Source organism: Lacerta agilis, chromosome W, assembly GCF_009819535.1.
Source record: "Lacerta agilis isolate rLacAgi1 chromosome W, rLacAgi1.pri, whole genome shotgun sequence".
NCBI lineage: Eukaryota > Metazoa > Chordata > Lepidosauria > Squamata > Lacertidae > Lacerta > Lacerta agilis.
The window spans coordinates 700762-727751 of NC_046330.1; the positions used below are offsets into that span (position 1 = coordinate 700762).

At 45.9% G+C, this 26990-nt stretch overlaps 1 protein-coding gene across 3 annotated transcripts in view; it reads left to right on the forward strand.

The window, feature by feature from the left end:
- The window catches only part of LOC117039786 (synaptic functional regulator FMR1-like), a 200134-nt gene extending 174249 nt beyond the window's left edge, over nucleotides 1-25885 (forward strand). For 2 of the 3 annotated variants that reach the window (XM_033136982.1, XM_033136984.1), the window contains 3 exons: nucleotides 23354-23533; nucleotides 24147-24232; nucleotides 25567-25885. In XM_033136982.1, coding sequence (XP_032992873.1) covers nucleotides 23354-23533; nucleotides 24147-24232; nucleotides 25567-25728 — 428 coding nt within the window. In that variant the 3' untranslated portion in view covers nucleotides 25729-25885. The remainder of the gene's footprint in view (nucleotides 1-23353; nucleotides 23534-24146; nucleotides 24233-25566) is intronic. The other variant, XM_033136983.1, reaches the window with a different exon arrangement.
- Nucleotides 25886-26990: the final 1105 nt, after the last annotated feature.

The following is a 26990-nucleotide window of genomic DNA, read 5'->3' on the forward strand; positions in this document are numbered from 1 at the left end:
GCATATTGAATTTATCATTGCTATAAGAACCTGAAAGTGACCATTTACCTCTATCCCTTAAAAGGACTGAATTCTGGGAACCCACTGGGTGTAGGCTTGCCCTACAGGCACTCAACTCCAATGATCTACAACAAAGAGGTAGATCTAGAATTAAATGGTCCCCGCATGTCAATAACAGTTTTAACCTTTGGACACAATCAGTAGAAGGTCAGCTCCTCTGGGCTGATCTGACTTCCAACAACACCAAAGTGATCTCCCCAATTGATCAATATAACTTATTAACCCAAAAACTCCAACCGTTATTGTCAAGGCTTAGGAGCGCTAACCATAATGAGTACCCTACCAACAAAAATAATAATAATAATAATAATATTTATTATTTGTACCCCGCCCATCTGGCTGGATTTCCCCAGCCACTCTGGGCGGCTTCCAACAGAAACCAAATACAACAATATCAAACATTAAAAACTTCCCTAAAAAGGGCTGCCTTCAGGTTTTTTCTGAATGTCAGGTAGTTGTTTATTTCCCTGACCTGTGATGGGAGGGCGTTCCACAGGGCGGGCGCCACTACCGAGAAGGCCCTCTGCCTGGTTCCCTGTAGTTTTGCTTCTCGCAGTGAGGGAACAGACAGAAGGCCCTCGGCGCTGGATCTCAGTGTCCGGGCTGAATGATGGGGGTGGAGACGCTCCTTCAGGTATACAGGACCGAGGCCGTTTAGGGCTTTAAAGGTCAGCACCAACACTTTGAATTGTGCTCGGAAACGTACTGGGAGCCAATGCAGATCTCTCAGGACCGGTGTTATGTGGTCTCGGCGGCCACTCCCAGTCACCAGTCTAGCTGCCGTATTTTGGATTAATTGCAGTTTCCGGGTCACCTTCAAAGGCAGCCCCACATAGAGCGCATTGCAGTAGTCCAAGCGGGAGATAACCAGAGCATGCACCACTTTGGTGAGACAGTCCGCGGGCAGGTAGGGTCTCAGCCTGCGTACCAGGTGGAGCTGGTAGACAGCTGCCCTGGATACAGAATTAACCTGCGCTTCCATGGACAGCTGTGAGTCCAAAATGACTCCCAGGCTGCGCACCTGGTCCTTCAGGGGCACAGTTACCCCATTCAGGACCAGGGAATCCTCCACACCTGCCCTCCTCCTGTCCCCCAAGAACAGTACTTCTGTCTTGTCAGGATACTTCTGAATGCAAATGCATTCAGGCTAAATTTATACTCAGGGAATGCTTTAAGATCTTCCAGCAAAATCCTAATCCAATTACCAAATCAGACCTGCAATTTTAAAAAAAAAGAATTACAAAGAGCTATTAAAAACCAAAAAAAAAAAAAAGAAGAACTGCAGATTCCCTTACCTGGCAAGCCCTCATAAAAGCCTCGATTGAATAAGATAATATCAACTTCTGGAAAATTATCTCCAGTCAAACCAAAACACCTAACGAGGGTACAACAATCCCTGCAGATATATGGGAAGAGCATTATAATGGGTTGTTTAGGGACCAATGGTATCCCGCGCCCTTTGACATTTCTTTAGATAATGATGCACCATGGCCCACTATATCTGAAGCTGAAATCACTTCGCTAATTCTACTAATGAAATTTGTTAAAGCCCCAGGAAGTGATTTCATTGTGGTTGAACTTTTGAAAGCGCAAATAAATTGGTGGGTCCCAATCTTGCAAATCTATTCTCATATATAGATAAAACAACCCAAATCCCTATAAAGATTGGGGCCTGGCCATAATCGCTCCTATATTCAAAAAGGGCAACCCCTCTGACCCATCTAACTACAGACCAATTAGTCTGCTGAATGTGATCTGCAAACTTTACACAAAACATCTATGTCTAAAACTGTGTGAATGGTTACAGGTGGGTAGCCGTGTTGGTTTGCCATAGTCGAAACAAAATAGGAAATTCTTTCCAGTAGCACCTTAGAGACCAACTGAGTTTGTTCTTGGTATGAGCTTTCGTGTATCTGAAGAAGTGTGCATGCACACGAAAGCTCATACCAAGAACAAACTCAGTTGGTCTCTAAGGTGCTACTGGAAAGAATTTCCTATTTTGTTTCGACTGTGTGAATGGTTAGACCTTAATGATTTATTAGAAATAGAACAAGCAGGATTTACACCCGGACGTTCCACCATCAATCACTGCATAGTGTTAGACTATTTTGTTTATAAATATATGGAACATTGGGAAAAATCATTGTATGCGGCCTTTGTAGACTTAAAGGCAGCATTTGATTCTGTATCTAGGGGTAGGCTTTGGGCCAAATTGGCCAATATGGGCATTAACAGACAGCTGTTACTTCTGATGATTAAACTTCATGAAAACAATACCCTCCAGATAAGATTCGCCCAGTGCAAAGAGGAGTTAGACAAGGATGTTTATTAGCCCCGTTTCTGTTCAACATCTATGTTAATTCCCTAATCACATGCTACCATGAAATTGACACCCATCCCCCTGTGTTTTCCAGCGGCAGAAAAGTACCAGTTTTAATGTATGCGGATGATGCTGTTCTTCTCTCGCAAACTAAAGTGGGCTTGAAACGTGCCTTAGGGAAGTTTAGCAACCAATGCAACACTGAACTGTTAACAATCAACTTTGCCAAAACTAAAACCGTACATTTCAACCGCTCCTTTAAGAAAGACAATTGGAGTATGAAGGGAAATGACATTGAACAAACTAAGACCTTCCAATATTTAGGCATAACTTTTTCTTATAATGCCAAATTGACAACACACTTGACCACATCAGCTATCTCAGCAGAAAGAAGCGCAAATGCCATACTTAGACTATTCAGAAGGAAAGGCGCCGGCTTCCTCCCGATGGCCCTAAAAGTTTTCCAGGCAAAATCTCTAGCCCAACTTTTGTATGGCTCTCAAATTAGCCTTTCTGCCAATTTCAAGACCCTCGAAATTGTACAATCAAAATTTTTAAGATCTTTATTTGGTACCCCAAAGAGTACACCTAATGCAGTGTTAAGGCAAGAGGCAGGACTCCCCAGAGTGGAATTAAAGGTATGGGAGCAAGCAATATCCCTCTGGTTGAAAATTCATTACAACCCAAAGGGATTGTTACCTCACCTCCTGGCCACAGTCCCCTATCCCCCCTGGCTTATGCAAATAACTAACAAGATCAAACAAATTGGCCTACACCCAGAAAATCTTCTTAACGGAACTTTAAATAAGGCAAAAATTACTATCACTCAGAGACTTTATGATGTCGAATTACAAGAAGAAGTTGCCTTACTCCCAGAGAAGTATAGATGTCTAAAATCTTGGCCTAACTTTGCAGCGGCCCCTTACTTAACTAACATCACTAACGAAGCCTATAGATGGGCCTTCTCTAGAGCCCGTTTTGAGACAATGCCTTCAGCAGTGCTGTATGGCAAATTTATGAGGGTTCCAATGCATGCGCGTCTCTGCCCATGCATGTCTAACAAGATAGAATCCGTTACTCATATCCTTTTATTTTGCGAATTCTATAGTGAAGAACGTGCTCGATTTATTTTACCCCTTTTAACAAAGTTTACACCCTTACAACACTATTAGGAATCCTTCCCCGAAATTTTACAAAAATATCTTCTGGAAGATTCCTCAAGTCTAGTATCATATGTGGCCAAATTCTGCACTTTAGCTATCGAGAAGCGCAAATCTCTTTTATTGAATAACAAACTGTAAAGTTCCTCTGTGTAGTTGTTTTATTTCTGGTGATGTTACCGATTTTACTCTGTTTGGATTTATGGTTGTCTGTGCTGCTGGCTTTTGTCGTAATAAAACTGACTGACTGATGGGTGGCCACTGGTGGCGGGAGAGGTGGCATACGAGACTCTGCCCATGAGGATGGAGGTGTCACACCATGCAGATACGATGTCCTTCCATGTGACTAAGCTGTCAGGGCACCCAATGGTGCTGGGAATGAGTTGGCTGGCCAAACATGACCCGGTGATAGCTTGGCATCAACGGTCATTCACCTTTGCCTCTTCACACCGTATCCAGTATTGTTTGGGAGGTGGGGGTCGCAGGCAAGTGGAGGCAAATCAAGCTGAAGTAGAAGTGGGAGGGGGAACAGGGACGGAATTGACCCTTCCCCCCAATACGCGGCCTACAGTAATATTTTCAGCGAAAAGGAAGCTGACAAGCTGCCCCCCCCCCAGGCCATATGATTGTAAGATAGATCTAATTCCGGTGGCCCAAGTACCACCTGGGAAACTCTATTCTATGTCTGAAGCAGAAACACGAGCTCTGAAAGAGTTCATTGACAAAAAATTTAAAAGGGGGTTTATCAAGCTATCTGAGCCGGGCTGTTAATGCGAGGGGGATACTGTCCAGTAAACTGGGTAGTCCACTTTAAACTGGCAAAAAGTCCAGCACGCTCCTGCTGTGCCACTTTGCTTTCCCCCCAGTTTCCTGGGCTGTTAGCAGAGACTCTACTCACGCAGCAAGAAGCAGGTCTGTTGTGTAAGGCATCCATAATAAATCTCTCTGCAGCCGTCTTCTTTCTTATCTCAGTTAGAAGCGTTTATTTACAGAAACATTACAACTCCTGGGAGAGAGCAAAGGCATGCTTGCTCCCAATACTGCAGAACATAAGAGAAAGGAAAAAACCACGCCCCAAACTCCAACTCCAGGAAGCAACAGAAACCCATTTATAGGCACACCCAGATTACAGCACGTCATGTCACCAGAGCAGTTTAACAGTTTAACCCTGTAAGTTCTGGAATATATCATACCCCCTCTCGTGCTGTATTGCTGGGTTGAATGTAAATACAATCATTTATTCAAAACATAAACACAACCCCTTGCAGAACTCTTCATGCTTCTGAAAGCTTAAGGGTTTAGTAAATCCATCAGCTAGGTTTTCTGGACTAGGGCAATATTGTAATTTAATCAAACCTGTTTGGACGCTTTGACAAACGTTTTGTAAACGGATGTCCAAATGTTTTGTTCTTGCTTTAAATTGTCCATTTCCCGCCAGTTTTAAACATGGTTGATTATCCTCACAAACAGTGACAGGCAAATGACAATTCCCATAGATTTCTCGTACCAAACAGTGGTAATACTCTAGTTCCCTACACACATCAGAAAGGGCACTGAACTCAGCTTCAGTGGATGAAAGTGCAATAAGCTCCTGTTTCCGCGACCAACTAGAGACTTTCCAAATTTTACCACCAGTCTGGACACAGATTTTCTGTCCTTTAAGTTCGCCCAGTCACTATCAGCCCAGCAAGTGAGTTTTGTCTCACCCTCAGCTGGCAATTTTAAACAAACATTTTTAGTGGCCTGCAAATATTTGAGAATTCTTTTGATTCCTCTCCAGGCAGCCACGCTAGGCTTTGAAGCCTCTCTGCTGAGCAGATTTGTCGCGAACGCTATGTCCGGTCTGCTCCACTGGGAAATATATAGGAGACTTCCCAGAGCAGATTGAAAAACTTCAGGATTGTCAAAATCAGACCTTTCCCCAAATTGACTGTCTTTTACATAGTTTGTCTCCATGGGAGTTCTGGCGCCTTTGCATTCAGCCATTCCAAACCTTCCAAGTATTTGCTCAATTTTGGGTGTTTGACTGAGCATAAAGCTCCCGTTTGCAGTCCTATCTATCTGTACACCTAGATAGACCTTTACTGGCCCTAGACTCTTAAATTTGAAATACTTTTCAAGCCTCTTGGCAAATAGTTGCCCCTGTTTTTTAGTCTTCCCAGAATGGAGAAGGTCATCAACGAAGACCAACACCATTTCTTGTTGCTGTCCGGAACCTTTTAGATACAGACAGCTGTCAGCTTGGCTCTTTTTGTAACCCATGTCTTCCAGAGCATTATTCAGACACAAGTTCCAGTTTCGGGCAGACTGTCTTAGTCCATATATGGACTTGTGCAGTCGCCACACTTAACCTGGCATACTGTCTTCGAACCCTGGAGGTGGCAACATGTAGAGTTCCTCCTCCAGGTCTGAGTTTAGATAGGCTACATCTATATCAAAGTGGTTCACCTGAAAACCTTCCTGGGCAGCGACTGCTAAAAGCATTCTCAGGGTTTCACTCCTGGAGGTTGGTGCGTAAACCTCAGTGTAATTGAGCCCTTTTCTCTGCGAGAAGCCTCTCGCAACAAGCCTTGCCTTGTATTGTGGTTCTCCTGTGGTTGTTGGCTTAATTCTGTACACCCAGCGACTGCTCACTGCCTGTTTTCCTTCCGGCAGTTTTGTGATGGAGTACACTCCTAACAATTTCATGGAGTTAAGCTCCTTCACCATTGCCTCGTGCCACTTAGCGGCCTCTTCCTCAGGCAATTGTAACACCTCTCTGAAGCTTTCTGGCTCACATTGAGCTAAGCAAGCCCAAACACTAGTTGCTGTGTACTTTTCTGGGGGTTTTCCTTTTGTGGTGCGTTCAGAATGCCTTACCACTTGGTCAGATGCCCCCTCTGACTCTGATGTGTTGGGACCAATCTGTGTGTCCCTGTCACTAGGAGACCCTCCTAGTGACTTACTTTGCTTTCTTTGTCTTTCTGGACTAACTACGGGAGATGTGGGCGTACTTCTGGGTTCTTTTTTTACTGGCCTTGGAGATGTCCCTTGTCCTTGAGCTGGTGCTCCAGCAGGTGCTGGTGCTGGCTCCTGAACATCTTCATCAGCACAGTCATCTAGACTCTCTGAGAGAACGTCAGGATTGGCATGAACGCATGTTCATCCACCTTGCTCGCAAAACTCAGCACTTCTGCTTATCACAACTCTAGATTGATTGCCCTCAGGACAGACAAATCTCCATCCCTTTGTCTCTAGCTCATACCCACAAAATATCATTTTTCGGGACCTAGGATCACCTTTTCTGCATTGAGCTTTAGGGATCAGATCCCAAGCTTCACACCCAAACACATGAAAGAAATCTACCTTTGGCTTCTTTCCATACAAGAGAAAATAGGGTGTGTTCCCCACAGTAGAATTATATGTCCTGTTCAAAGTGAAATTGGCAGTTCTCCACGCCTCCCCCCAAAACCTTAGTGGAAGCTGTGCATCAAACAGCATGGCTTCCGCAGCCTCCTAAAGGGTGTGATTTCTCCTTTCAGCCACCCCATTTTCTTGAGGAGAAAAAGCGCAAGTTAACCTGTGGCGTATGCCTTTCCTGCGGAAAAAATTCTTTAACACAGAACCTGTAAATTCCCCGCCATGATCGGATTGCAGACACTTTACTTTGTGCGGGAACTGCCGTTCCACAGCAGCAATCCACTCCTTAATTGTATTGGCAGCCTCACTCTTCTCTTTTAGAAGATAAATCCACCCCATCCAGGTGTGGTCATCTGTAAAAGAGCAAGAGCATATCTGGCACCGCCCAAACTGGCGGTGGGCATACGTCCACATAAATCTGTATGGATTAATTTGAAAGGAGCTGCAGTTACCCTGTCAGATCTGGGATAACTACAAGTCTTCACTTTAGCTCTCTTACATGCTCGACAATCTAAGAACTTTGAGCATGACTTCATGTTGCACCCATCAGCACACAAATGCAACTTTCTGACATAGCCCCAGTTGCAGTGTGCCATCCTCCTGTGCCAAAGATGCACACACATATTGTGCGTGAGTACATTCGCACACTTTACCTGTGCTCCCACAGACTCTTCCAGGGTAAACAACCCATCCTGACTCTGAACATTAACAAGCTGCTTACCTCCTTTGGAAATTGTACATACATCATTTTCAAAACAGACTTTAAACCCATCTCTAAGCAAAGCAGAAACAGAAGCAGAAGCAGAAACAGATAACAAACAGCTTTTCATGCCCTGCAAAACAAAACATTCAAGATTAGTATTCAAACAACTTAAATACACAGAGCCAAATTTTTGTAACTTCTTTTGAGTGCCATCAGCCATAGAGACAAGTTTTCCTTCAGTAAGTTCCTTGCAGTTTTCCATTTGGACACTAGGGGGCAGTAAAGGGTGACTGGCCCCACTGTCTATGATCCAGCGTCGACTCGGCACTTCCTTCACGGTTGCCATGGCAGCTAAGAAGTGAGAACTTTTATCAGCATAGCTGCCTCATCCCCGGCCTCCACGAAAATCTCGGCCTCTCCTTCCACGCGTTGGTGCTTTGCTCCTTGTCTCGTCGTCCTGGGCGACGCCCTTCCCAGTCTGGGGACAGTCTCTTTAAATGTTGGGTGGAGCCACACCTGTAACAGCGCCTGTTTGCAGCAAAAGCCTTTACAGAACCTTCTAGCCTCTCTGCTCCTCCGCTCCTTGCACAACTCCCCTCTCTTGGGTGTCGGCTTCCCTGTCTCTGCCTTTTGGCTTCCTCATCTGCTAATCGACCAGAGACATAGTTGAGCGTCAAATCAGTAGCAGGCATGGACTCCAGAATCAGGCACAGATTTGAATAGCTTGCATCCAATGAGCTCAACAAAATATAAACTTTAACGTCTTCATCAAAATTTATACCCAACAACCTGAGCCTGTTTAATACAGCAAGCATCTGTGCTATATGGTCCTGGCTAAACAAGTTCCTCATAGCATGAATTTTGGCCCCTGCAGTAACTCTGTGATGAAAGCGTTGCAAAGCGTTCCACACATCGTGTGTGTGTGTCAGGCCCTGTATGTGAGGAAGTTGAGGCCCATCTATACTTAGAATCAATGCTGAAAAAGCCTTCTGTTCCTTACGCAAAAACAGCCTCTGAAGCACCTGCAGTGGCCTGAATAGGTAAATTCAGCGTATAGTCCCAAAGCCCTTTGCCAATTAACCAAGCCTGGCAGCGCTGGGACCATTCCTCATAATTATGTCCATTTAAGTATTCAAAAGGGACAGAGGAAAACTCATTCTGCTCAGCCATCTTCCCTGGGGGGTGCAGCTCACTTACTTGCTTTCAGTAGCTTTCCTCCCTATCTGAAGATGCCTCCAGTCTCCTCTTCAGCCAGCGAGTTCAAACTGCTATTTTTGCCTTAAGAAACAGCAAAAGCAGGCTTCTCAAGCTGACCCCTCTGCCTCCACAAACTTGGCAGAGTACACTGCATTCCACAGCTAGTTGCCGCGGCGACAGAGCTCAGGCTTATCAGCAACTCCTCTCTGCATGCGAAGCTGAACGCCAGCCCTTACACAAACTCTGCTTTCAACTGTCTTCCAGACGCAGACCAGACCAAGCAAAACTTCCATGGCCTGGGGTTTATGGCAAGCCATGACCCATAAAGTGTCCTTAACGGCTAGGCTGTCCATAACTTGAGCTGCCCATAATCTGCTGGAACCATAACCTGTCCAGTAAACTGGGTAGTCCACTTTAAACTGGCAAAAAGTCCACCACGCTCCTGCTGTGCCACTTTGCTTTCCCCCCAGTTTCCTGGGCTGTTAGCAGAGACTCTACTCACGCAGCAAGAAGCAGGTCTGTTGTGTAAGGCATCCGTAATAAATCTCTCTGCAGCCATCTTCTTTCTTATCTCAGTTAGAAGCGTTTATTTACAGAAACATTACAACTCCTGGGAGAGAGCAAAGGCATGCTTTCTCCCAATACTGCAGAACATAAGAGAAAGGAAAAAACCACGCCCCAAACTCCAACTCCAGGAAGCAACAGAAACCCATTTATAGGCACACCCAGATTACAGCATGTCATGTGACCAGAGCAGTTTAACAGTTTAACCCTGTAGGTTCTGGAATATATCACAGATACACCACCTGTACAAGAGTATTAACACCCTTCCAAATTAATGGAAGTGTCTCTTTCTTAATCCCTTCTGTCTCCAAGTTCAATATTAATATATTACAGAGTCTGTGGTCAAAGGCACTTTCAAGTTCAAAGGCACTTTCAAGTTCAGGTTTAAAAAAATTGTTAAAGGTCTGTAAAGTATCCAGATTGGTATTTAAAGAGCTTTGTAAAAACCCTTTGTCATTATCAGCCATTAGCTGTTTTTATTTTCAAGGCTAGTCTGCAACTTTTTCACTTGTAAAGTTTTTCATGCAGTTTAAATACCCGGAGACGGGAGTGGACTTCCTTTTTATCCTCCTGTTTTGCCGAATTAGTAATTAACAATTAATTTCCTTCTCACCTTGCAAATTGGCTTGAATTGGAATGGTAGGCGCTGCAGGCTGGTTCAGAGACTTCGCTCTACAGAGGCAGTCTGGTGCCTAAATTGCCGGCTTTTCCTTGTGTCACGGCAACCTTGCCTTTGGTGTTGCTGTGAGATAACAGCCGGCTCGTTTCTCGCTTTTGAAAGCGTTTTATTATCCTTACTAATTACAGAGCTATAATTCACGTCTGCATTCCATTACAGCAAACATCCTAACTGCTATCTTCCGTTTTGCGCCTTTTCCAGCACAATAACCTCCGGGTGTTTCGGAAGTGACGCGTGAATTTCTTCCTCTCGCTTTTGCTCCCCTCCCCCTGTTTATAACTGACGTTAGCACTCCCCCTTTCTTCTGGCGATACCTCTAAGAGATTGCTGTCATCATCGTCGGACGTATCTGTTGAGATTAATGGGCCCGGTTCTCTATACCTCGCCCCCTCCCCCTGCCTGTCTGTTTTGCTGCTTTCCCTCACTGATCCTCCTCCCACGCTCCTCTCCCGATCCAGGCTTGTCTCCGTGACATCCACTCCCTCCTCCAAGCCCCCTTCCTCCCCGGAGTCGCTGGACTCAAGCGGATGGTGTATGATCGTGCTAACATTCTCCACTTCCCCGTTCCCATGCTGCCACTGTTCCGTGCGCGGTGGAGTGACAAACCCCAGGAAGTCTGTGTCCTCATTTTCATCCGACTCAAACACCGTCTTCCACTGTTCCGTCGTAAAGGGTGCAAATGACACTACCTCGTCCACCTCCTCCTCTGACCAGTCTGGATGGGGTTCCTCTGCCTCCTCCCCTCCTCTGGACCCTTGGTCCCCCATGCCCTCCTCCTGATGTCCCTGCCAACATTCATACCCCGGTGGGGCTGGCTTTTGTGGGTATAACGCATGGAATTCAGCCTTGAGGTATTCCTCCTGAATATTATCATGGCGCATCCATGTGTTGTTCTCGGGGTCCTCCCCTTCCCAGGCTACCAAGTATTCCACCTGCCCCTCCCTCCACCGGGAATCGAGGATCTCAGTGGCCTCATTGCCTGCCCCCACTTCCTCCACTGAAGGCCCTGTTGTCACCCCCCCTTCCCCTTGATAAGGGTGCCCTTCCCTGTATGGTGTTAACAGCGCTCTGTGAAACACGGGGTGAATTCTCATGTCCTCAGGCAACCTCAGCTTGAAGGCTACGGGATTGACCTGGCCCACTACCTCGAAGGGTCCCAAACGTCTGTGCTCTAACTTCCTGCACCTGCTTCTGGTGGGCAGCCCCCTGGAGGACAACCACACCCTGTCCCCCACCCTGATGGCCTCCCCCTCCCTCCGATGCTGATCCGAAGCCCTCTTATAGGCTTCTTTGGCCCTGTCCAGCGTGCTCTTGAGTTGCTCGTGCAGTTGGAGCATCTCCTCCGCAAAATTTTCTGCCGCTGGCACACTCGGGCCCCGGTCCTCTCCCCTCGGGAACGACTTCGGATGTCCTCCATAGTTCGCAAGAAAGGGTGTCATCCCTGTGGAAACATTAACTGAGTTATTATAGGCAAATTCCGCTAAAGCTAGGAACTTTGGCCAGTCCGTCTGTCGTCGGCTAACGTAGCAACGTAGGTACTGCTGCAGTATAGCATTGGCCCTCTCTGCCTGTCCATTCGTTTGCGGGTGCCTGGCCGTCGACAAGTTGAGTTCCACACCCAAGAGCTTCATGAGCTTGCGCCAGAACCGCGACGTAAATTGGCGACCTCTGTCGCTCACGACCCTCGATGGTACTCCATGCAGTTTGAAAACGTGGTCTCCAAACAACCTGGCGGTCTCCTCTGCCGACACCGCCCTGGGACAAGCCACAAAATGGCACATCTTGGTGAGCATGTCCACTACGATTAGCACTGCCGTCTTGCCCTTCGACGCCGGCAGATCTGTGAGGAAGTCAATAGACACCATCTCCCATGGCCTCCCCGGGGTGGGCATGGGATGCAACAGTCCAGCAGGGGGTCTATTGTCACTTTTGACCCGTTGACACAAATCACAAGCGTGCACGTAGCTTTTGACGTCCTCCTGCACCCCTGGCCACCAGAAATCCCTGGTGACCAACTGCAAGGTCTTTTGCTGTCCCGGGTGCCCTGCCGAAGGACTATCGTGCAGTTGCTTGAGAACCTTAGCCCTCAAGCGATCCCCCGGGACATATAATGCTCCCTTGTAGAACAACAGTTCATCCTTGGCTACGAAGCCGTCTTCCACCCCTGTACCTTGTTGAAGGTCTTTGAATTTCTGCTGCGCAAACGCATCTTCCCTAGTTAGACGTCGTATGAGAGACTCCTGATCCCTGGCTCCAGCGCACTGCCATCGGCTGGGTGGCATCACATGTCTCTCCTCCGGCACTCCCTCGTCCTCTAGGTACTGGGGCTTGCGAGACAAGGCGTCCGCCCTCGCATTCTTGTCCCCCGGGACATAATGGATCCTGAAATCAAAGTCGGCAAAAAATTCCGCCCATCTGAGTTGTCTCTGGTTGAGCACTCTGGCTGTTCTCCAGTACTCCAGATTCTTGTGATCCGTGTAGATCTGGATCTGGTGACGTGCTCCGATAAGGAAATGCCTCCATTTTTTGAGCGCCGCTACAATGGCCAACAGCTCCTTGTCCCAGATGGTGTAGTTGCGTTCCGATTTACTGAGTTTTCTCGAGAAGAACGCACAAGGTCTCCAGTCGCCTGCTGCATCCTGTTGCAGCAGTACCGCTCCTACCGCCCTGTCCGACGCATCAGTCTCCATACGTATGGGCCGCTCCGTGTCGAGGTGCAGCAGCTGTTCCTCCGAGGCGAATACCTTGCGTAACTGCTCAAACGCCTCCTGCGCCTCTGGAGTCCACTGAAACTTCTTCTTAGTACTCAACGTGTCGGTTATCGGGCTAGTGAGCTGCACAAAATTCCTGATGAACTTGCGGTAGAAATTGCTGAACCCAATGAAGCGTTGTACATCTTTTCTGGTTTTGGGTGTTTTCCAATCCAACACTGCCTTTACCTTCTCCCCGTCCATTGCCAGGCCCTTGTCCGACACCCTGTACCCCAGAAAGTCCACTTGCTGGACATGAAATTGGCATTTCTCCAGTTTCGCATACAGGTGATGCTGTTTCAATTTCTGCAACACCTGTCTGACATGCTGCTCATGCTGCTTCTCATTGTCCGAATAAATCAAGATATCATCCAAAAAACATACACAGCTCCGGTACAACAAGGGACCCAGCACATGGTGCATAAAGGCTTGAAAGGTGTGTGAGCCCGCTTGTAATCCAAATGGCATCACTGTGTATTCGTAGGTGCCAAACGGGGTAAACATAGCTGTTTTCCACTGATCTCCTTCTCTGATTCTTATGAGGTTGTAAGCTCCTCGTAAGTCCAACTTCGTGAAAATTTTCCCCTTTCGCACTGCCGCCAACAAGTCGTCGATCCTGGGCATCGGAAAGGCGGTTGGTTTCGTTCGCGAATTTAAGATCCTGTAATCACAAATAAGGCGTTTTTGTGTCGTCCCTTTCTTGTCCACGAAAAAAATCGGGCTTCCTCCCACCGCTTTGGATTCTCGAATGAATCCCCTTTCCAAGTTCAGTGTGAGGAATTCCTTCAGCTCCTGCAACTCCTGCTCCGACATAGAATACAACTTTCCTGCAGGCAACTTTGCCCCCGGCAGCAACTCAATTTGACAATCATACGGCCTATGGGGGGGCAGTCTGTTGGCTTCCTTTTCACTGAACACTTCCTTGAAATCTTCATACTGTGGTGGAATTCCCCTGGAGTCTTCCAACCGTACCGTGGCGATCCTCCCCTCCGTCTCCGACGTTTCCACCTCCATCAGGCAATTCTCCGTGCAATGCGAAGATCCGAAGGTGAGCGACCTCTGGTGCCAGGCAACGACCGGATCGTGAAGATCTAACCAACTCATGCCCAATATGATCGGCGCTCCGGACAGGTGTGTGACATTGAAAGCAATCACTTCCTGATGCCTCGAGACGCTCATCCTCATGGGCGGTGTCTGATGCCTCACTTGGCCCCCCAGCAGCTCTCTCCCATCAATTGTGGTCACCACCAGGGGAAAATCCAAAGGCAGTAAATGGATCTGGTGGGCCTTGGCGAAGCTTTCGGACATGAAAGAGGCTGAGCTGCCCGAATCTAGTAGAGCTTCTACCTCTAGGGGGTACCCGTTTGGCAATTCCAGCCGTACCATCAGCACAATTCCCGGCCTGGGCTCCCTTGGAGTCACTGCACTCTGCCGTTGTGGGGGGTTTACTTGCGTGCCGCCTGGTTGGTCTTCCCCTCTCTTTTTTCCAACCAGGCGTTGGCGTTTCCCTGCTCCTGTGCTTCCCCACTCGCCTCCTGCCCCGCAGCCGCTGCCATCCCTTGCCACACTCGCTTCTGCGAACAATTACGGGCTAGGTGTCCCGTCCTGTCACACACAAAGCATTTGCGCGTCTCCTTCTCCCCCTTGCTTAGCAGCTCCCTGCGAGGTTTCTCTTTGAGGCCTTCTCTTGTGTCCAAACGACCGATTTCCATTGGCTCTTCGGGGGGCAGATGCTGCCTGTTTCCCTGAACTGGCTGAACACCCTGGGAAGGCCTCCTGTAAGCATGGAATGTCTTACTGCCCGGTACATTTCGCCCTTCCCATTCCCTTAGTTCCTGCCGAACCCCCACTTGCAGAGCCAGTTTGATATAAGCATCCGTATCCTTGGGTTTCGGTCCCCTGCTTATTTCATCCAAAATTTCCGGGTTCAGCCCCTGCTGAAAAAGCGCTTCAGTTTGTGGGGCTAAAATCTCCCATCCCAGTTTATGGCAGAGAAGGGTAAATTTAGCCACATAATCTCTCACAGTCCCTTTCCCTTGTCTGAGACTCATGAGTTCCTGCTTGGTTATCTCTTGATCAATGTCACTTGTGTAATGTGCCGCCATGGCATCCAAGAAATCCTGGAGATTCCCAAGCGCTGGGTTGTTACTTGCCAAAAGTGGGCGTACCCATTCTCTCGCTGACCCCGTCATGTGTGAAATAATAAATGCTACCTTCTCAGCATCAGTCTCAAAGTCTTTCCCTCGCACCCTCAGGGCATAATCAACCTCAGTCCTGAACCCCAAATATCCCCTGGGGTCCCCATCAAACTTACTCACTGATGCCAGCTGTTGCCTCTGAGTCACCACTGCTGTGGCTCCTCCTCCACCGGTCTTGCGAGCCTCATCAAGCCTAATTTGAAGATCTCGTAAATCTTCCTCCAGTTTGGCAACTCGAAGCTCAGAACGCTTATTTATCTCTTCCAAATCAGCTGCTCTGGCTTCTCCTTCCTGCCGAACTTTCAAAATCGCTTCCTTGGCTTGAATCTCCCAGCTGGCCCTCGCAGCTTTCAGCTTCTCGTCGACCCCTTCCATGTCTCCTTTCCAACAGTCCCACAGCAACGCAGTAGAGTTAGGATGTGTTGTCACGGCAACCTTGCCTTTGGTGTTGCTGTGAGATAACAGCCGGCTCGTTTCTCGCTTTTGAAAGCGTTTTATTATCCTTACTAATTACAGAGCTATAATTCACGTCTGCATTCCATTACAGCAAACATCCTAACTGCTATCTTCCGTTTTGCGCCTTTTCCAGCACAATAACCTCCGGGTGTTTCGGAAATGACGCGTGAATTTCTTCCTCTCGGTTTTGCTCATCTCCCCCTGTTTATAACTGACGTCAGCACTCCCCCTTTCTTCTGGCGATACCTCTAAGAGATTGCTGTCATCATCGTCGGACGTATCTGTTGAGATTAATGGGCCCGGTTCTCTATACCTCGCCCCCTCCCCCTGCCTGTCTGTTTTGCTGCTTTCCCTCACTGATCCTCCTCCCACGCTCCTCTCCCGATCCAGGCTTGTCTCCGTGACACCTTGGCTCGCCCCCCCACTCCTTTCAGAGTGGAGGCAGAGACTGGAGCCCAAGCTGCCGATGTGATCTGCAGGACCGCTAGACACCTCAAACATTCCTTTGAGGCTTTTTGGATGATAACGCCGAGGCTGGTGCCTACCCCCCCCCCAACGTAGCGTCACCCGGGATTCTCCAGTCTACCGTCATGCTGATGTGACCCATATCCAAGGACATGAGCACATGACTAGCAGAGTTCAAACAGAAGCTTAGCCTTGACGAGTAACATCTAAGCCTAATTTATTGCAAATTAAATCAAACAGAACAGAACAAAGAAAAACATGGCATCTCTCTCTGTCTTTCTTCCTCGGAGAAAGAACTGCAAAAGCAATAGCTATACAGAGCGGAAACAGCATATCTCCCTTTCCGCTCACAAGACTCCAATAATCAGTGCTGAATGTAAACAGACATGTGACATGTAACAATCCCACACATCTGCAGCACGGGAGGAATGGAATTTCAACATCCTCCCCCATTTCATGTAACCCGCTGCTGCAGTATTTCAGCCTAACTGCAACCTCTGTACATAAACCTAAAGTTGTTCCTTGTCAACAATTTTTGACAACAGATCTGCAGGAATTTCCTTTCCTCGCATGTAGGACACCTGAATGAGTCCTTTCTGGATACACTCTCGTGCACAATGTAATTTTATCTGCAAGTACTTGGTTCTTTGCTTACATCCCTCAAAAGTTAGCAATGATAGACACAACCTGTTGTCTTGGTAAACCTGTATAGGACATTTTACATTAACCCTCATGTCCTGAAACAGTTGTAACAACCATTCACAATCCAAAAGTGAATATAACAGTGCATTAAGTTCAGCTTCACAAGAACTTAAGCTCACTGTTGTCTGCTTCTTGCACGACCAGTCAGACAGATACTGGTTGTACATGTAGCATACCCCAGAAGTGCTTTTGCCATCTGTGATGTTACAAGACCTCCAGACTTCTGATTAGTGAATTTCAGTCTGTAGTGCATAGTACCCTTCAGGTAGTGTGCTATGCGCTTCAGTGCTTTCCAATCCTTAACCGTAGGATTGTTGGCGTGTATGCTCAACAAATTGGTGCTGACAGCAATATCAGGTCTTGAACGCCTGGCAATAAAATTTAGCTTGCCTAGAACACATCTGTACAGTGTAACATCAGAAAATGCTTCATTGGTATCATCTAACTGAAAACCTGTCACCATTGGTGTATCCACAGGGTTTGCATCAACCAAGTTCAGTTTGGTTAATACATCAGCAATTTTCTGTGATTGGTGTACCATGATATCACCTCCCTGGTTTCTATCCACCTCCAGAAAGATAGTTGGTTACCTCACCAAGATCTTTCATGTCAAAATTCTCCTTCCGTTGAGCTAGAGTGCCATTGTATAAGGCCTGATCCTTCCAAAAGAAAAGAAGATCATCAACAAAACATACACAATACAGTTTGTTTTGCCCCTCCTCTTTGACAAACACACATGGATCTGCTTTGCCTTGGTGAAAACCTAGAGAAAACAATGTGTCTGTTAGTTTAGCATTCCAACACCAGGCACTCTGTGTGAGACCATAGAGGGATTTCTTAAGAGCACAAACCAATCCCTTCTTTACCTGTACTCCATTAGGTGGAAGCATATAAATTGATTCACCCAGGTCCCCGTACAAAAATGCTGTGTTCACATCGTGACGTGAAACGTTTAGTTTCTCCTCTGCAGCAATTTTGAGCATAAGCATAATGCTCTCATACTTGATGGTGGGTGAGTAGGTCTCATGATAGTCTTGACCTCATACCTGTGAAAAACCTCTGGCAACCAATCTGGCTTTGTGCCTGACTATCTTGCCATTCTGGTCTGTCTTGGCCTTAAAGACCCATTTGCTGTCAACCAGCTTCATTCCTGGTACCATTGGAACTAGTTCCCAAGTCTTGTTCCTCTCTAAGGAATCAAGTTCAGGCTTCATGGCATTTTACCATGGCTCAGCATCCTCTGAGGTTAAACTCTGGACCTCTTGGAAGCTTGAAGGTTCCCAAACCTTCTCTGAGTTACTAACAACAGCTGTATCTGCTTTGGCTGTTTTAGCAAACTCCTCAGCATACCTTTTGGGTGGTTTATTCTTTGTGGCTCTTTCAGATCTGCGTACTATATGCAAGCCTTCCATGCTAGGCTTCTCCTCTTTAGGAGAATGGTGGCCTATGGTGAACAGTGGTTCCTCCAATTCAGTGTCAGACCCTTCAGACGGTCTGAGAGGCTTTCACACTTTTGTAGTCTGCCATGTCAGATTCACTGTCACTGTCAGCAGCAGCACTACCACCTCCCCCTGAACTGGCAATTGAACCCGTGTCATCATCAGATTCCTCACCATCATCAGCATCAGGTTGACTTTGGAAGATTCCCACATTGTCTCCCCACTTTGCATTGTACTGAACACTTCTGGTGAATCTTACCGTCTTCATGTCAAGACATTAGCACTCTGTATGCACCTTTCTCGTATCCCATAAAAAATACCATGCAAACCATGTTTGCTGAGCTTGCCGCTCTGAGGAGTGTGAACCCACGTCAGAACCAAAAATTATCAGGTCCTTGACAAATTGTTTCTTACCAAACAACTTCTCATAGTGAGTGCATCCTATTGGTGAAGAAATTCTCCTGTTATACACATACATGAAACAGTTCAGAGATTCAGCCCAATATGAATCAGGTAAATTTGCATCATGCCCTGTAGGAGAGTCTGATTTGCCCTTTCACAGAGACCATTCTGCCATGGTGCTCTGGGATTGGCAACATCATGTTGGATTCCCCTCTCAGCTAGAAAAGCCTCAAATGGCTGAGAACAGAACTCCCCACCCCGGTCAGTAAAAAGACAACCCACCTGTCTTTTGTGAACATTGCAGCCAAGCACAGAATTCCTTGAACCTAGGAAATGCTTCTGACTTCTGCTTAAGCATGAAAACATGAATATATCTGGAAAACTCATCTATCAGTACCATTAAAAAGTCTGCCTTGCATAATGATGGCTTTAGTGGACCAACAAGGTCTGTGTGCACAATCTGGTAAGGCTCCTTGGCTTCCCTGCCAGATACCTTACCCTTTGGAGCAACTCTGACCTTGTGTTCTGCGCATGATTTACATTTCATGTGAAATTTGCAGGGTTTAATAGACACCCCCTGGACCAGATCAGGCATCAGATGACCCAGTCTTATGTGGTGGTCGTGGATACAACCTGCATGTAAAATTTTGTTAGTAGACACAGCACAATATGTCTTACTATTTTGCATATCAACATCAACAGCATCATCATAAGACAAGAACAAGCCATTAACAGTCAGCATGTGACTGTTTCCCTCATCAAACTGGTTCTCCTTTTCTTCTCTCCACCCCATCCTCATTGCATCCTTTTTTTCTCTGCCCCCCTTTGCCACACACACACACACACACACACGAGTATTGACTTTGCGTGGCCCCCTCTCCCCTCTCCTCGCATGTCGGAACTGGAGCTTGAATCAGATCTTCTTTCTGCTCTGCTACAATATAAAACTACCCTTCACATTCTTGAGCATTGTTCTTTCATTCACCCCCCTTTTTTGCTTCTGTCCTGTAGCTGCAATATCAGCTGAAATGTTCCTGTCTCTTTTCTCTCACCCCCCCTTTCAATGACAGCCCTTGGAGTCTAGCCAAAAGCTGAACAGCTGATTGGCAGGGACACTAGCAATAAAAGAGGCTGAGGGGGGAGGTAAAAGCACATGGACCTCAGAATTTTTGCTTTGGCTCACTCCAAATTCACCGTCAATTCACATATCATGTCTGTGGCCACAGCATGAATCACAAAAAATCACACTTCCACTGTTTTGTTCAGAATATTTTTTCCCCCTTGTTTTCCTCCTCTAAAAGCTATGTGCGTCTTGTGGTCCAGAGTGTGTAATGGCGCGAAAAATATGGTAAGTCCCGGACCAAACACTTAGACATTCGCTTTCAGAACGTGTCAGGACAGGCTTGGTCAAGCTGAAGTACTGTCCTAGTCAGGAGACCCTTGCAGATGGGTTCACAAAGCCTCTGAGCTTCCAATGGCATGAGGATTTCTGTAACGGACTGTGTTTGGGTTGAGTGTTTTTGCTGACGCTCGCCCCAGTGTTGCGTACGAGAGGGGATGTGAGGAGTTGAGCTTTCAGGGTTAACACAGGGTTAACAGCTCACAGGATATGGCATACTTACACTGGGGGGAGCAATAGCCCACATACAGGCAATCTTTGTTCCGAGTTACTTTCGATTTTGATGGACAACGGTGAATTCATGAGTTCATGTTCTCCGGGACAATGTTGTTTTTTCTGCTGTAAATAAAAGCTTCTTAGACTAGAAGCACTGCATGGAAGTGCATTATTCTCTACAGACAAGCTGCTGTTTCTCCACTGACGTACTCTGCTGACGAAGGGCAGGCGTGCACAGAAGCGTGCTGGACAGTCCATAGCTGTCAGTGATCATAAATCCAACTGGAATGGTGGATGGGTCATGGTTTGCCGACCCACAATAAGTTTCACAGTCAGGGACTGGCTGGATGAGGAAGAGTGGTGGCAGCCAGTTGCACAGGAGATGCCTGAGGGTGACACTGTGGAAGGAGATTTTGAACCTGGTTCAGACTGGTGGGACAGGGAGGAACCATCAACAGAGGAAACCAGCAGGGAAACATTGGAGCCAGAGAGTGGGGGTGAAGGGGAGAGGCACAATGTGGGCACAGACTCTGATAGGGAGAGTGCAGAGGCTGCGTCTCCTGCTCGGCAAGACAGTCCTCTTCCTGGTTCTTCTCCCCCTTTCTCAGCTCAAGAACAGAGGGCAGAAAAAAGAGCAAAGTGATTAAGGAGAGCTGAGTCACAGTGGAAGACTGCTGAGAGAGACTCGTGTCCTGGCTCTCTGGGTGTGAAGCAATAAAAGTTAATTGCCTACAAGTCTCATGCCGACTTCTGATTTACAGCATCAGGCAACGGTCAGCAAGCCTATTCTGGCAGCCTGACATGATGGCAGGCGCTGCACAGGCTCTTATGGTGTGACAAGCTCTACCCAGGGCACAAAGGTGTGAGAAGCTTCATGTTACAGGGGAAGCTTTTTTCACAGATGTCAAAACATTTTTGAGTATTGTTACCTAGATTGACACTGCCCATTAGGCACATTCTTTCTCCTCTGGTTGCAGGATTCAAGCTGGTACCTCAGGTGATATCATCAGCTTATGTGCATCTCATGTTCTGGGCCTAGCTACAGGACATGATGGTGTCATGCCATGACTTGCTCTGGTGGTTGTTTTCTCCCTCAGTCCCTTCAGCAGCTTCTGCTTCCATTCCAATATGTCCTCCCATGGTTGATGAGAATTCAGGTAACTATTCCAAGTCCAGTGAAGAGGGAGCTACAGTGGCAGGAATTCCTCCCCAGTTATTGAAGGTAAATAACTCTGGAGATGCAGAGATTGACCCTGTCTACTGATGCCAGTCTGAGTTGGCATGCACATCTCAACTAGGGGACAACAACCTAGACTTCTGGACCATTTACCTTTGGGTGTAGTCTTTGGTTGGATGTTCAGGGCAGCCATTGGTAAGGACCTATGTGAACATCACACTGCTCCTCATTCAGCTGACCAGTGGAAGACCTCGCCACACACCTAGTCATTGCACAGTTTTTGTCATTGATCTTGTGCTTTCCATGTCTCTGCAGTGAATAGATTTTCTGTTGTAGCATGGCTTTATGGCTCGCTATTAGCTTTCCCTCTTTTTACTCTGATTCCTCTTGTGATCCAGGAGATTCGGCAACTGTAGGCTTAAGTGGTCTTTGTGGTCCCATTAGGACTGGGGAGACCACATTTTGGGGGTCTAATCATTCTTTCTGTGTGAAACCTGTGGATTCTTCCAGTCCAGGAGGATCTGCCATTGCAGAGCTCAGCTGTGCATCTGCAGCTGGTCATCCTTTATCTAACAGTCTGACAGATGAAAGGCTGTGGCTGTCTCAAAATGGTCATTTCTAGAGTGTTGTCTTCCAAGATGGCTTTCTGTAGTTTTATACATAGCAGCACATGTAGGGTCTATCTGACCTGGCATTCTGCTGCTGGGATAGATTTATTGGAGGAAATCCACAGGAATCAGGACGTTATTCTGCCTTCCTTCTGTCCTTCCTTCTGAGCGTGAATGGCATTCACTGGATCTCCATAGGGATTTACCTAAAGAGAACAGAGTCCTTCCTGTCATCTGACTATGTTTGTTTATTTTCAGCCTCAAACAGTGGGGAAGAAGGTATCGCCAGCTCTTCTGTTTTGTTGGCTGCATCACCAAATGTTACGAAGTTTCTGGGTCTGCTATTCCTTCTGCTGTCATGGCTTGTTCCTCCAGAAGTGCCTTGGGCACCTGGACACCTCTAGGATATATTTGCAGGGCAGCCACTTGGTTGACAGCTTCAACCCTTGTTAAACATTGTAAGCTGGATGTTTACAGTTCTGCTGAGCCATCCTTCGGCAGGAGGGTATTGCAATAGGTAGTTTCCCAGTAAAGAGGCTGGCCCACCCCCACCCCCCAGCTGCCACCATCATCAGGTAATCTTTGTCATCCAAGGATCCCCTCCTCTCTGCAAGAAAATGTGACATTGGACCTACCATGAAGGTTCATTTTATGCAGGGAATGGAGGGGATCCTACTTGCCCTAGGAGATTGGAGTTTGATCTCTGCTGAGGGCTTCCTCCCACCCTTGTTTTCTTTTCTTGCTTGTTCTCTCTCTAACCGGGTATCAGTGGTTCATTTGGGGAGTTTTCTCTATTCTGTTCTTTGAGACAGTTACTTTTTGACCATTTGATCTCTTCTGTATGCTGCAAAGTGATGTTGCTGAGTGCCTTCAGTTTGGAACACTCCTTTTTTAAGGTTTGTGTGTAGGTTCTTTACTTGAGCATGGATACCTTCAACTGGAGAGGTCATCCTCCCACTGCAAGGTAATAACAGCTCTAATTTGCATATTCCTGCCTAGTAGAGTGAGTTGGAAGGACAACTTATCTGAGGAGCCCCTCCATTCCTTGCAGAAAATGAACCTTCACAGTAGGTCCAGTGCACATTCTTTATGTTGTTGTCATTGTGTGGAACAGCCATCATGCATGTAACATGTAATCAGGACCTTTACTGTACCTATCTCAAAACAGTTGTTTATTTTTTTAAAAAAAACAACAACAACCTCATAGAATTAATTCATTCTAATTTTTGACATTAGTGAATAGAGCTGAGATCCCTTTTCTGAAATGGATAAACTGGTTAAATTAATCCAGACTAGAACTTTTACATTGTCCTCACTGTAAAATACTACAGCAGCAATCAGAAATTCTTTCCTTAGAGAGAGACTAGTTTTAACTGGTGGTTTTTTAGTTGGTGGTTTTTTTCTAAAATATCATGAAGGTAGACTATGGTATGTCTTGGTTTATTTAAACTCTTGTTAGGAGCTAACTCTGAAGCATCCAATGCTTCTGAAACAGAGTCTGATCACAGAGATGAGCTTAGTGACTGGTCATTAGCCCCAGCAGAAGAAGAGCGTGACAGCTACCTTCGCAGAGGAAATGGGCGAAGGCGTGGTGGAGGTGCACGTGGTCAAGGAGGAAGAGGTTGGGGATGTTTCAAAGGTGAGTATATGATGATGGTGCTGAATGGCAGATGAGCTATTAGGACTCTTACTCAAGCCCTGTGCAGTAGGTATATGTCTGAAATGAAAGAATGAAGCCTGTAGATTTGCCAAAAAAAATGTAAGAAACTCTTTAAACTGAATCAGAGCAAAACCAAATCACACCAGAACTATACTTCATGTGAACTGAGGAATGATAGAGGCAAAGTAGCAACTGGCATTTCCAGAAGCAGGAAAATACAGAGAAGAAAGACAAAGCAGTAATGAGAGTTGTCCACTCACAAGGAAGCCACTAAATCCAACCTGGTTGCTTCCCACACAATATATATCCTGAAAGCTGCACAGCCTAGGATTTATCAAGCCAGGTTTGCTATAGGACCCTATCCTAGGTTGGTGTGCCTCCCACCCCCTTTCCTAAACATTTCTGTGATTTTTGTCTGTCCTAACGTGTCAACATTGTTTTTTGACTAGAAATGTAAGAAATTCCGTTATCTGCATTTATATATAAGTTTTCTACCAGTGTGCTCAGTGCAGTTTATTGTTTTAAAAGGAAATATACAAAAAACAAAGCAATAACATGGAAGTCCTTTCTAAAATCCAATTTTGATGTGCAGGAAATGATGAACAGTCACGGACAGATAACCGTCAACAACATAATTCAAGAGATGCAAAAGGGAGAACAATGGATGGGTCACTTCAGGTAAAAGAAAATGTTCTCTGTACTATCAGCACCTGCATACATTGAATTGCTCTTGGCAGTCATGGAGTGATGAAGTCATGCATACCCATCCTTGTCTGCACAAGAGTTTGATCCTCTCCCCCCCCCCCCGAAGCTACTGTGTTTAAACCAGCCATTGAAAGTTGCTTCATTAACAGCATAGTATGTTAACCAGTGGTCTTTGTCCACTGACTGAAGAAATCCATCAGCAGAATGAAGAGCATGGAATATTTTTTGGCAATTTCCTCTTCAGTCCCCCGTTACTCCTAAATGTACATGGGTGAAGGGGACACCTTGAACTGGAGCCAGGAAGGGTGGGAATCACCTAAAATTGCAGCCTGCCTCCCTTCTACTGGTGACTACTTTCCATCAGTGAACAGACACCATTGGATACCACCCCAAATTATTTTACAGTGGAACCTCGGGTTACGGTGGGGATCCGTTCTGCCACAACCCAAAAATGGCACATGTCGAAGCACCGCGTCTGTGCATGTGTGAGCGGCGACCCCAGAAGTAACCCGTTCCGGTACTTCTGGGTTTCCCGTGGACGTTCACCGAAGCGGACGCAAGCAGAGGCGGATGCAGAACGAGGTTTGACTGTACTTCAGTTTTTAAGATGCATCATTTCCAAAGGGTTAAGTTAAGGAGAGTAATACTTTAGAACAGCTGACATCATAAAAACTCTGAAATGCATTTAATTAATCCTATTTCAAAAGAAACAAACACTGCTCAAGTTTTACTACTAAATGCTTACATGTAAAAAAATCAGCTTGCATCTTGTTTGAAAGGTAAGTTTTGTTGGATTTGTATAGAAAATGAATTCTGCAAAATAACTAATAGCTAGGATACATAATGTACAATTAAATGTTGCAGAAAATGCTGATCTTTATTCAAGTCTTCACACCTTAACACCGTTAAAAGTACTTCACTTGGATTCCTCTTAACTGTACACTTCTAGAATACAGTGGAACCTCGGGTTACGGCGAGGATCCATTCCGGAGGCTCCGCTGTAACCCGAAAATGAAGCACGTCGAAGTGCTGCGTCTGCGCACACGCGGCACGATTTAGCGCTTCTGCGCATGTGCTAGCAGCAAACCCAGAAGTAACCCATTCCGGTACTTCCGGGTTTGCCGCAGACGTTTGCTGAAGCGGACTCAAGCAGAGGCAGACGCAGAACAAGGTTTGACTGTATATTTCATTTGCAGAAGGCAGGGGAATAACTTTTTTTTCTAAGAAATGCCCCCCAACAGCTCTTGATACGTGTCCCTTTTTAAATTATCAAATGATTATGATTTATATAACCATATTTGTTTCAGATTAAAATTGACTGCAATACTGAAAGGAGTGTCCGCACTAAAACAGCACAGAATACGCCCAGTGAAGGTAGCCGGTTGCGCACAGGTAAAGATCGTAACCAGAAGAAAGAGAAATCAGACAGCGGGGATGGTCAGCAACTGTTGGTGAATGGAGTACCCTAAAATTGATAATTTGAGTAGTCATATTTCCTACACTGTTTCAGTAAAACTTATTCTGCATTAGAGAAACTTAGTAGGCCAAAGACAAATAGTAAGCAGGATGGCACAGGCATGAAATGAACATAAAAAAAAAATCTTTTTGCCTTTTTAAACATCAGCATACAGTCCCGTCCCCCCCCCCCCAAAATAAAATGTTATACTTGCATTAAAAAATACCTTGAACTTCTGAAAAAATTCATTCAGTTACATATTGCATTTCAAATGATGAAAGAATCCTTTTGCTTGTTTTAAAAATACTGAACTCTGCAATGGTATTTCTGTTCAGCTGTACCATTTTAACACAGCTAGTTAATCACTGCTAAATTTCAAATTTCAGAATAAATAGTGTTTGTGGTAATCAAATTGGGCTTCTGTTTTCAATCTATTAAAACTTCCTCATTTTAAACATTAAAAAGTTAAGTTTTATGTCTTGTGTCAGTTCACATTTTGATTCACTTTGTCAGTATTTTAGTGACATGTAATATAACCAAATTGTCATTTTCAAAGCAAAAAGTTTTATGATCTGTGCCTTTTTTATATCTTGCCAGGTAGGAGTACTGTATTTAAATGCAGAAATCAGGGAAGATGAGTTGGAAACACTAAATGTACAATATATGTAGCAAAATTTCTCCAACAATTAGTACTTTAATAGAAGAATGCAGGCTTTCAATAATTCCAGTTACAGGTGGGTAGCCGTGTTGGTCTGCCATAGTCGAAACAAAATAGAAAATTCTTTTCAGTAGCACCTTAGAGACCAACTGTGTTTGTTCTTGGTATGAGCTTTCGTGTGCATGCACACTTCTTCAGATCTGAAGAAGTGTGCATGCACACGAAAGCTCATACCAAGAACAAACTCAGTTGGTCTCTAAGGTGCTACTGGAAAGAATTTTCTATTTTGTTTCGGCTTTCAATAATGTTTTCCTTGCATAAACATCAAGTAAGGCAGTTTATAAGAATAAGAAATTTATTTTGCACTGAAGATACTGGCAGTTTATGTTACTGAGATTGTATGTTTTGTTTTTGTTTTCTTTTTAGACAAGACAGGATAAGTTTTTAAAAGAAACTAAAACAATTCCTGGATAGCTCAGTGGTTTAGAGTGTGGGGCTGATAACACCAAGGTTTGATCTCCATATGGGATGACTGCATGTTCTGGGACTGCAGGGGGTTGGAGTAGATGATCCTCGGGATCCCTTCCAATTCTACATTTCTATGATTCTAATTCATA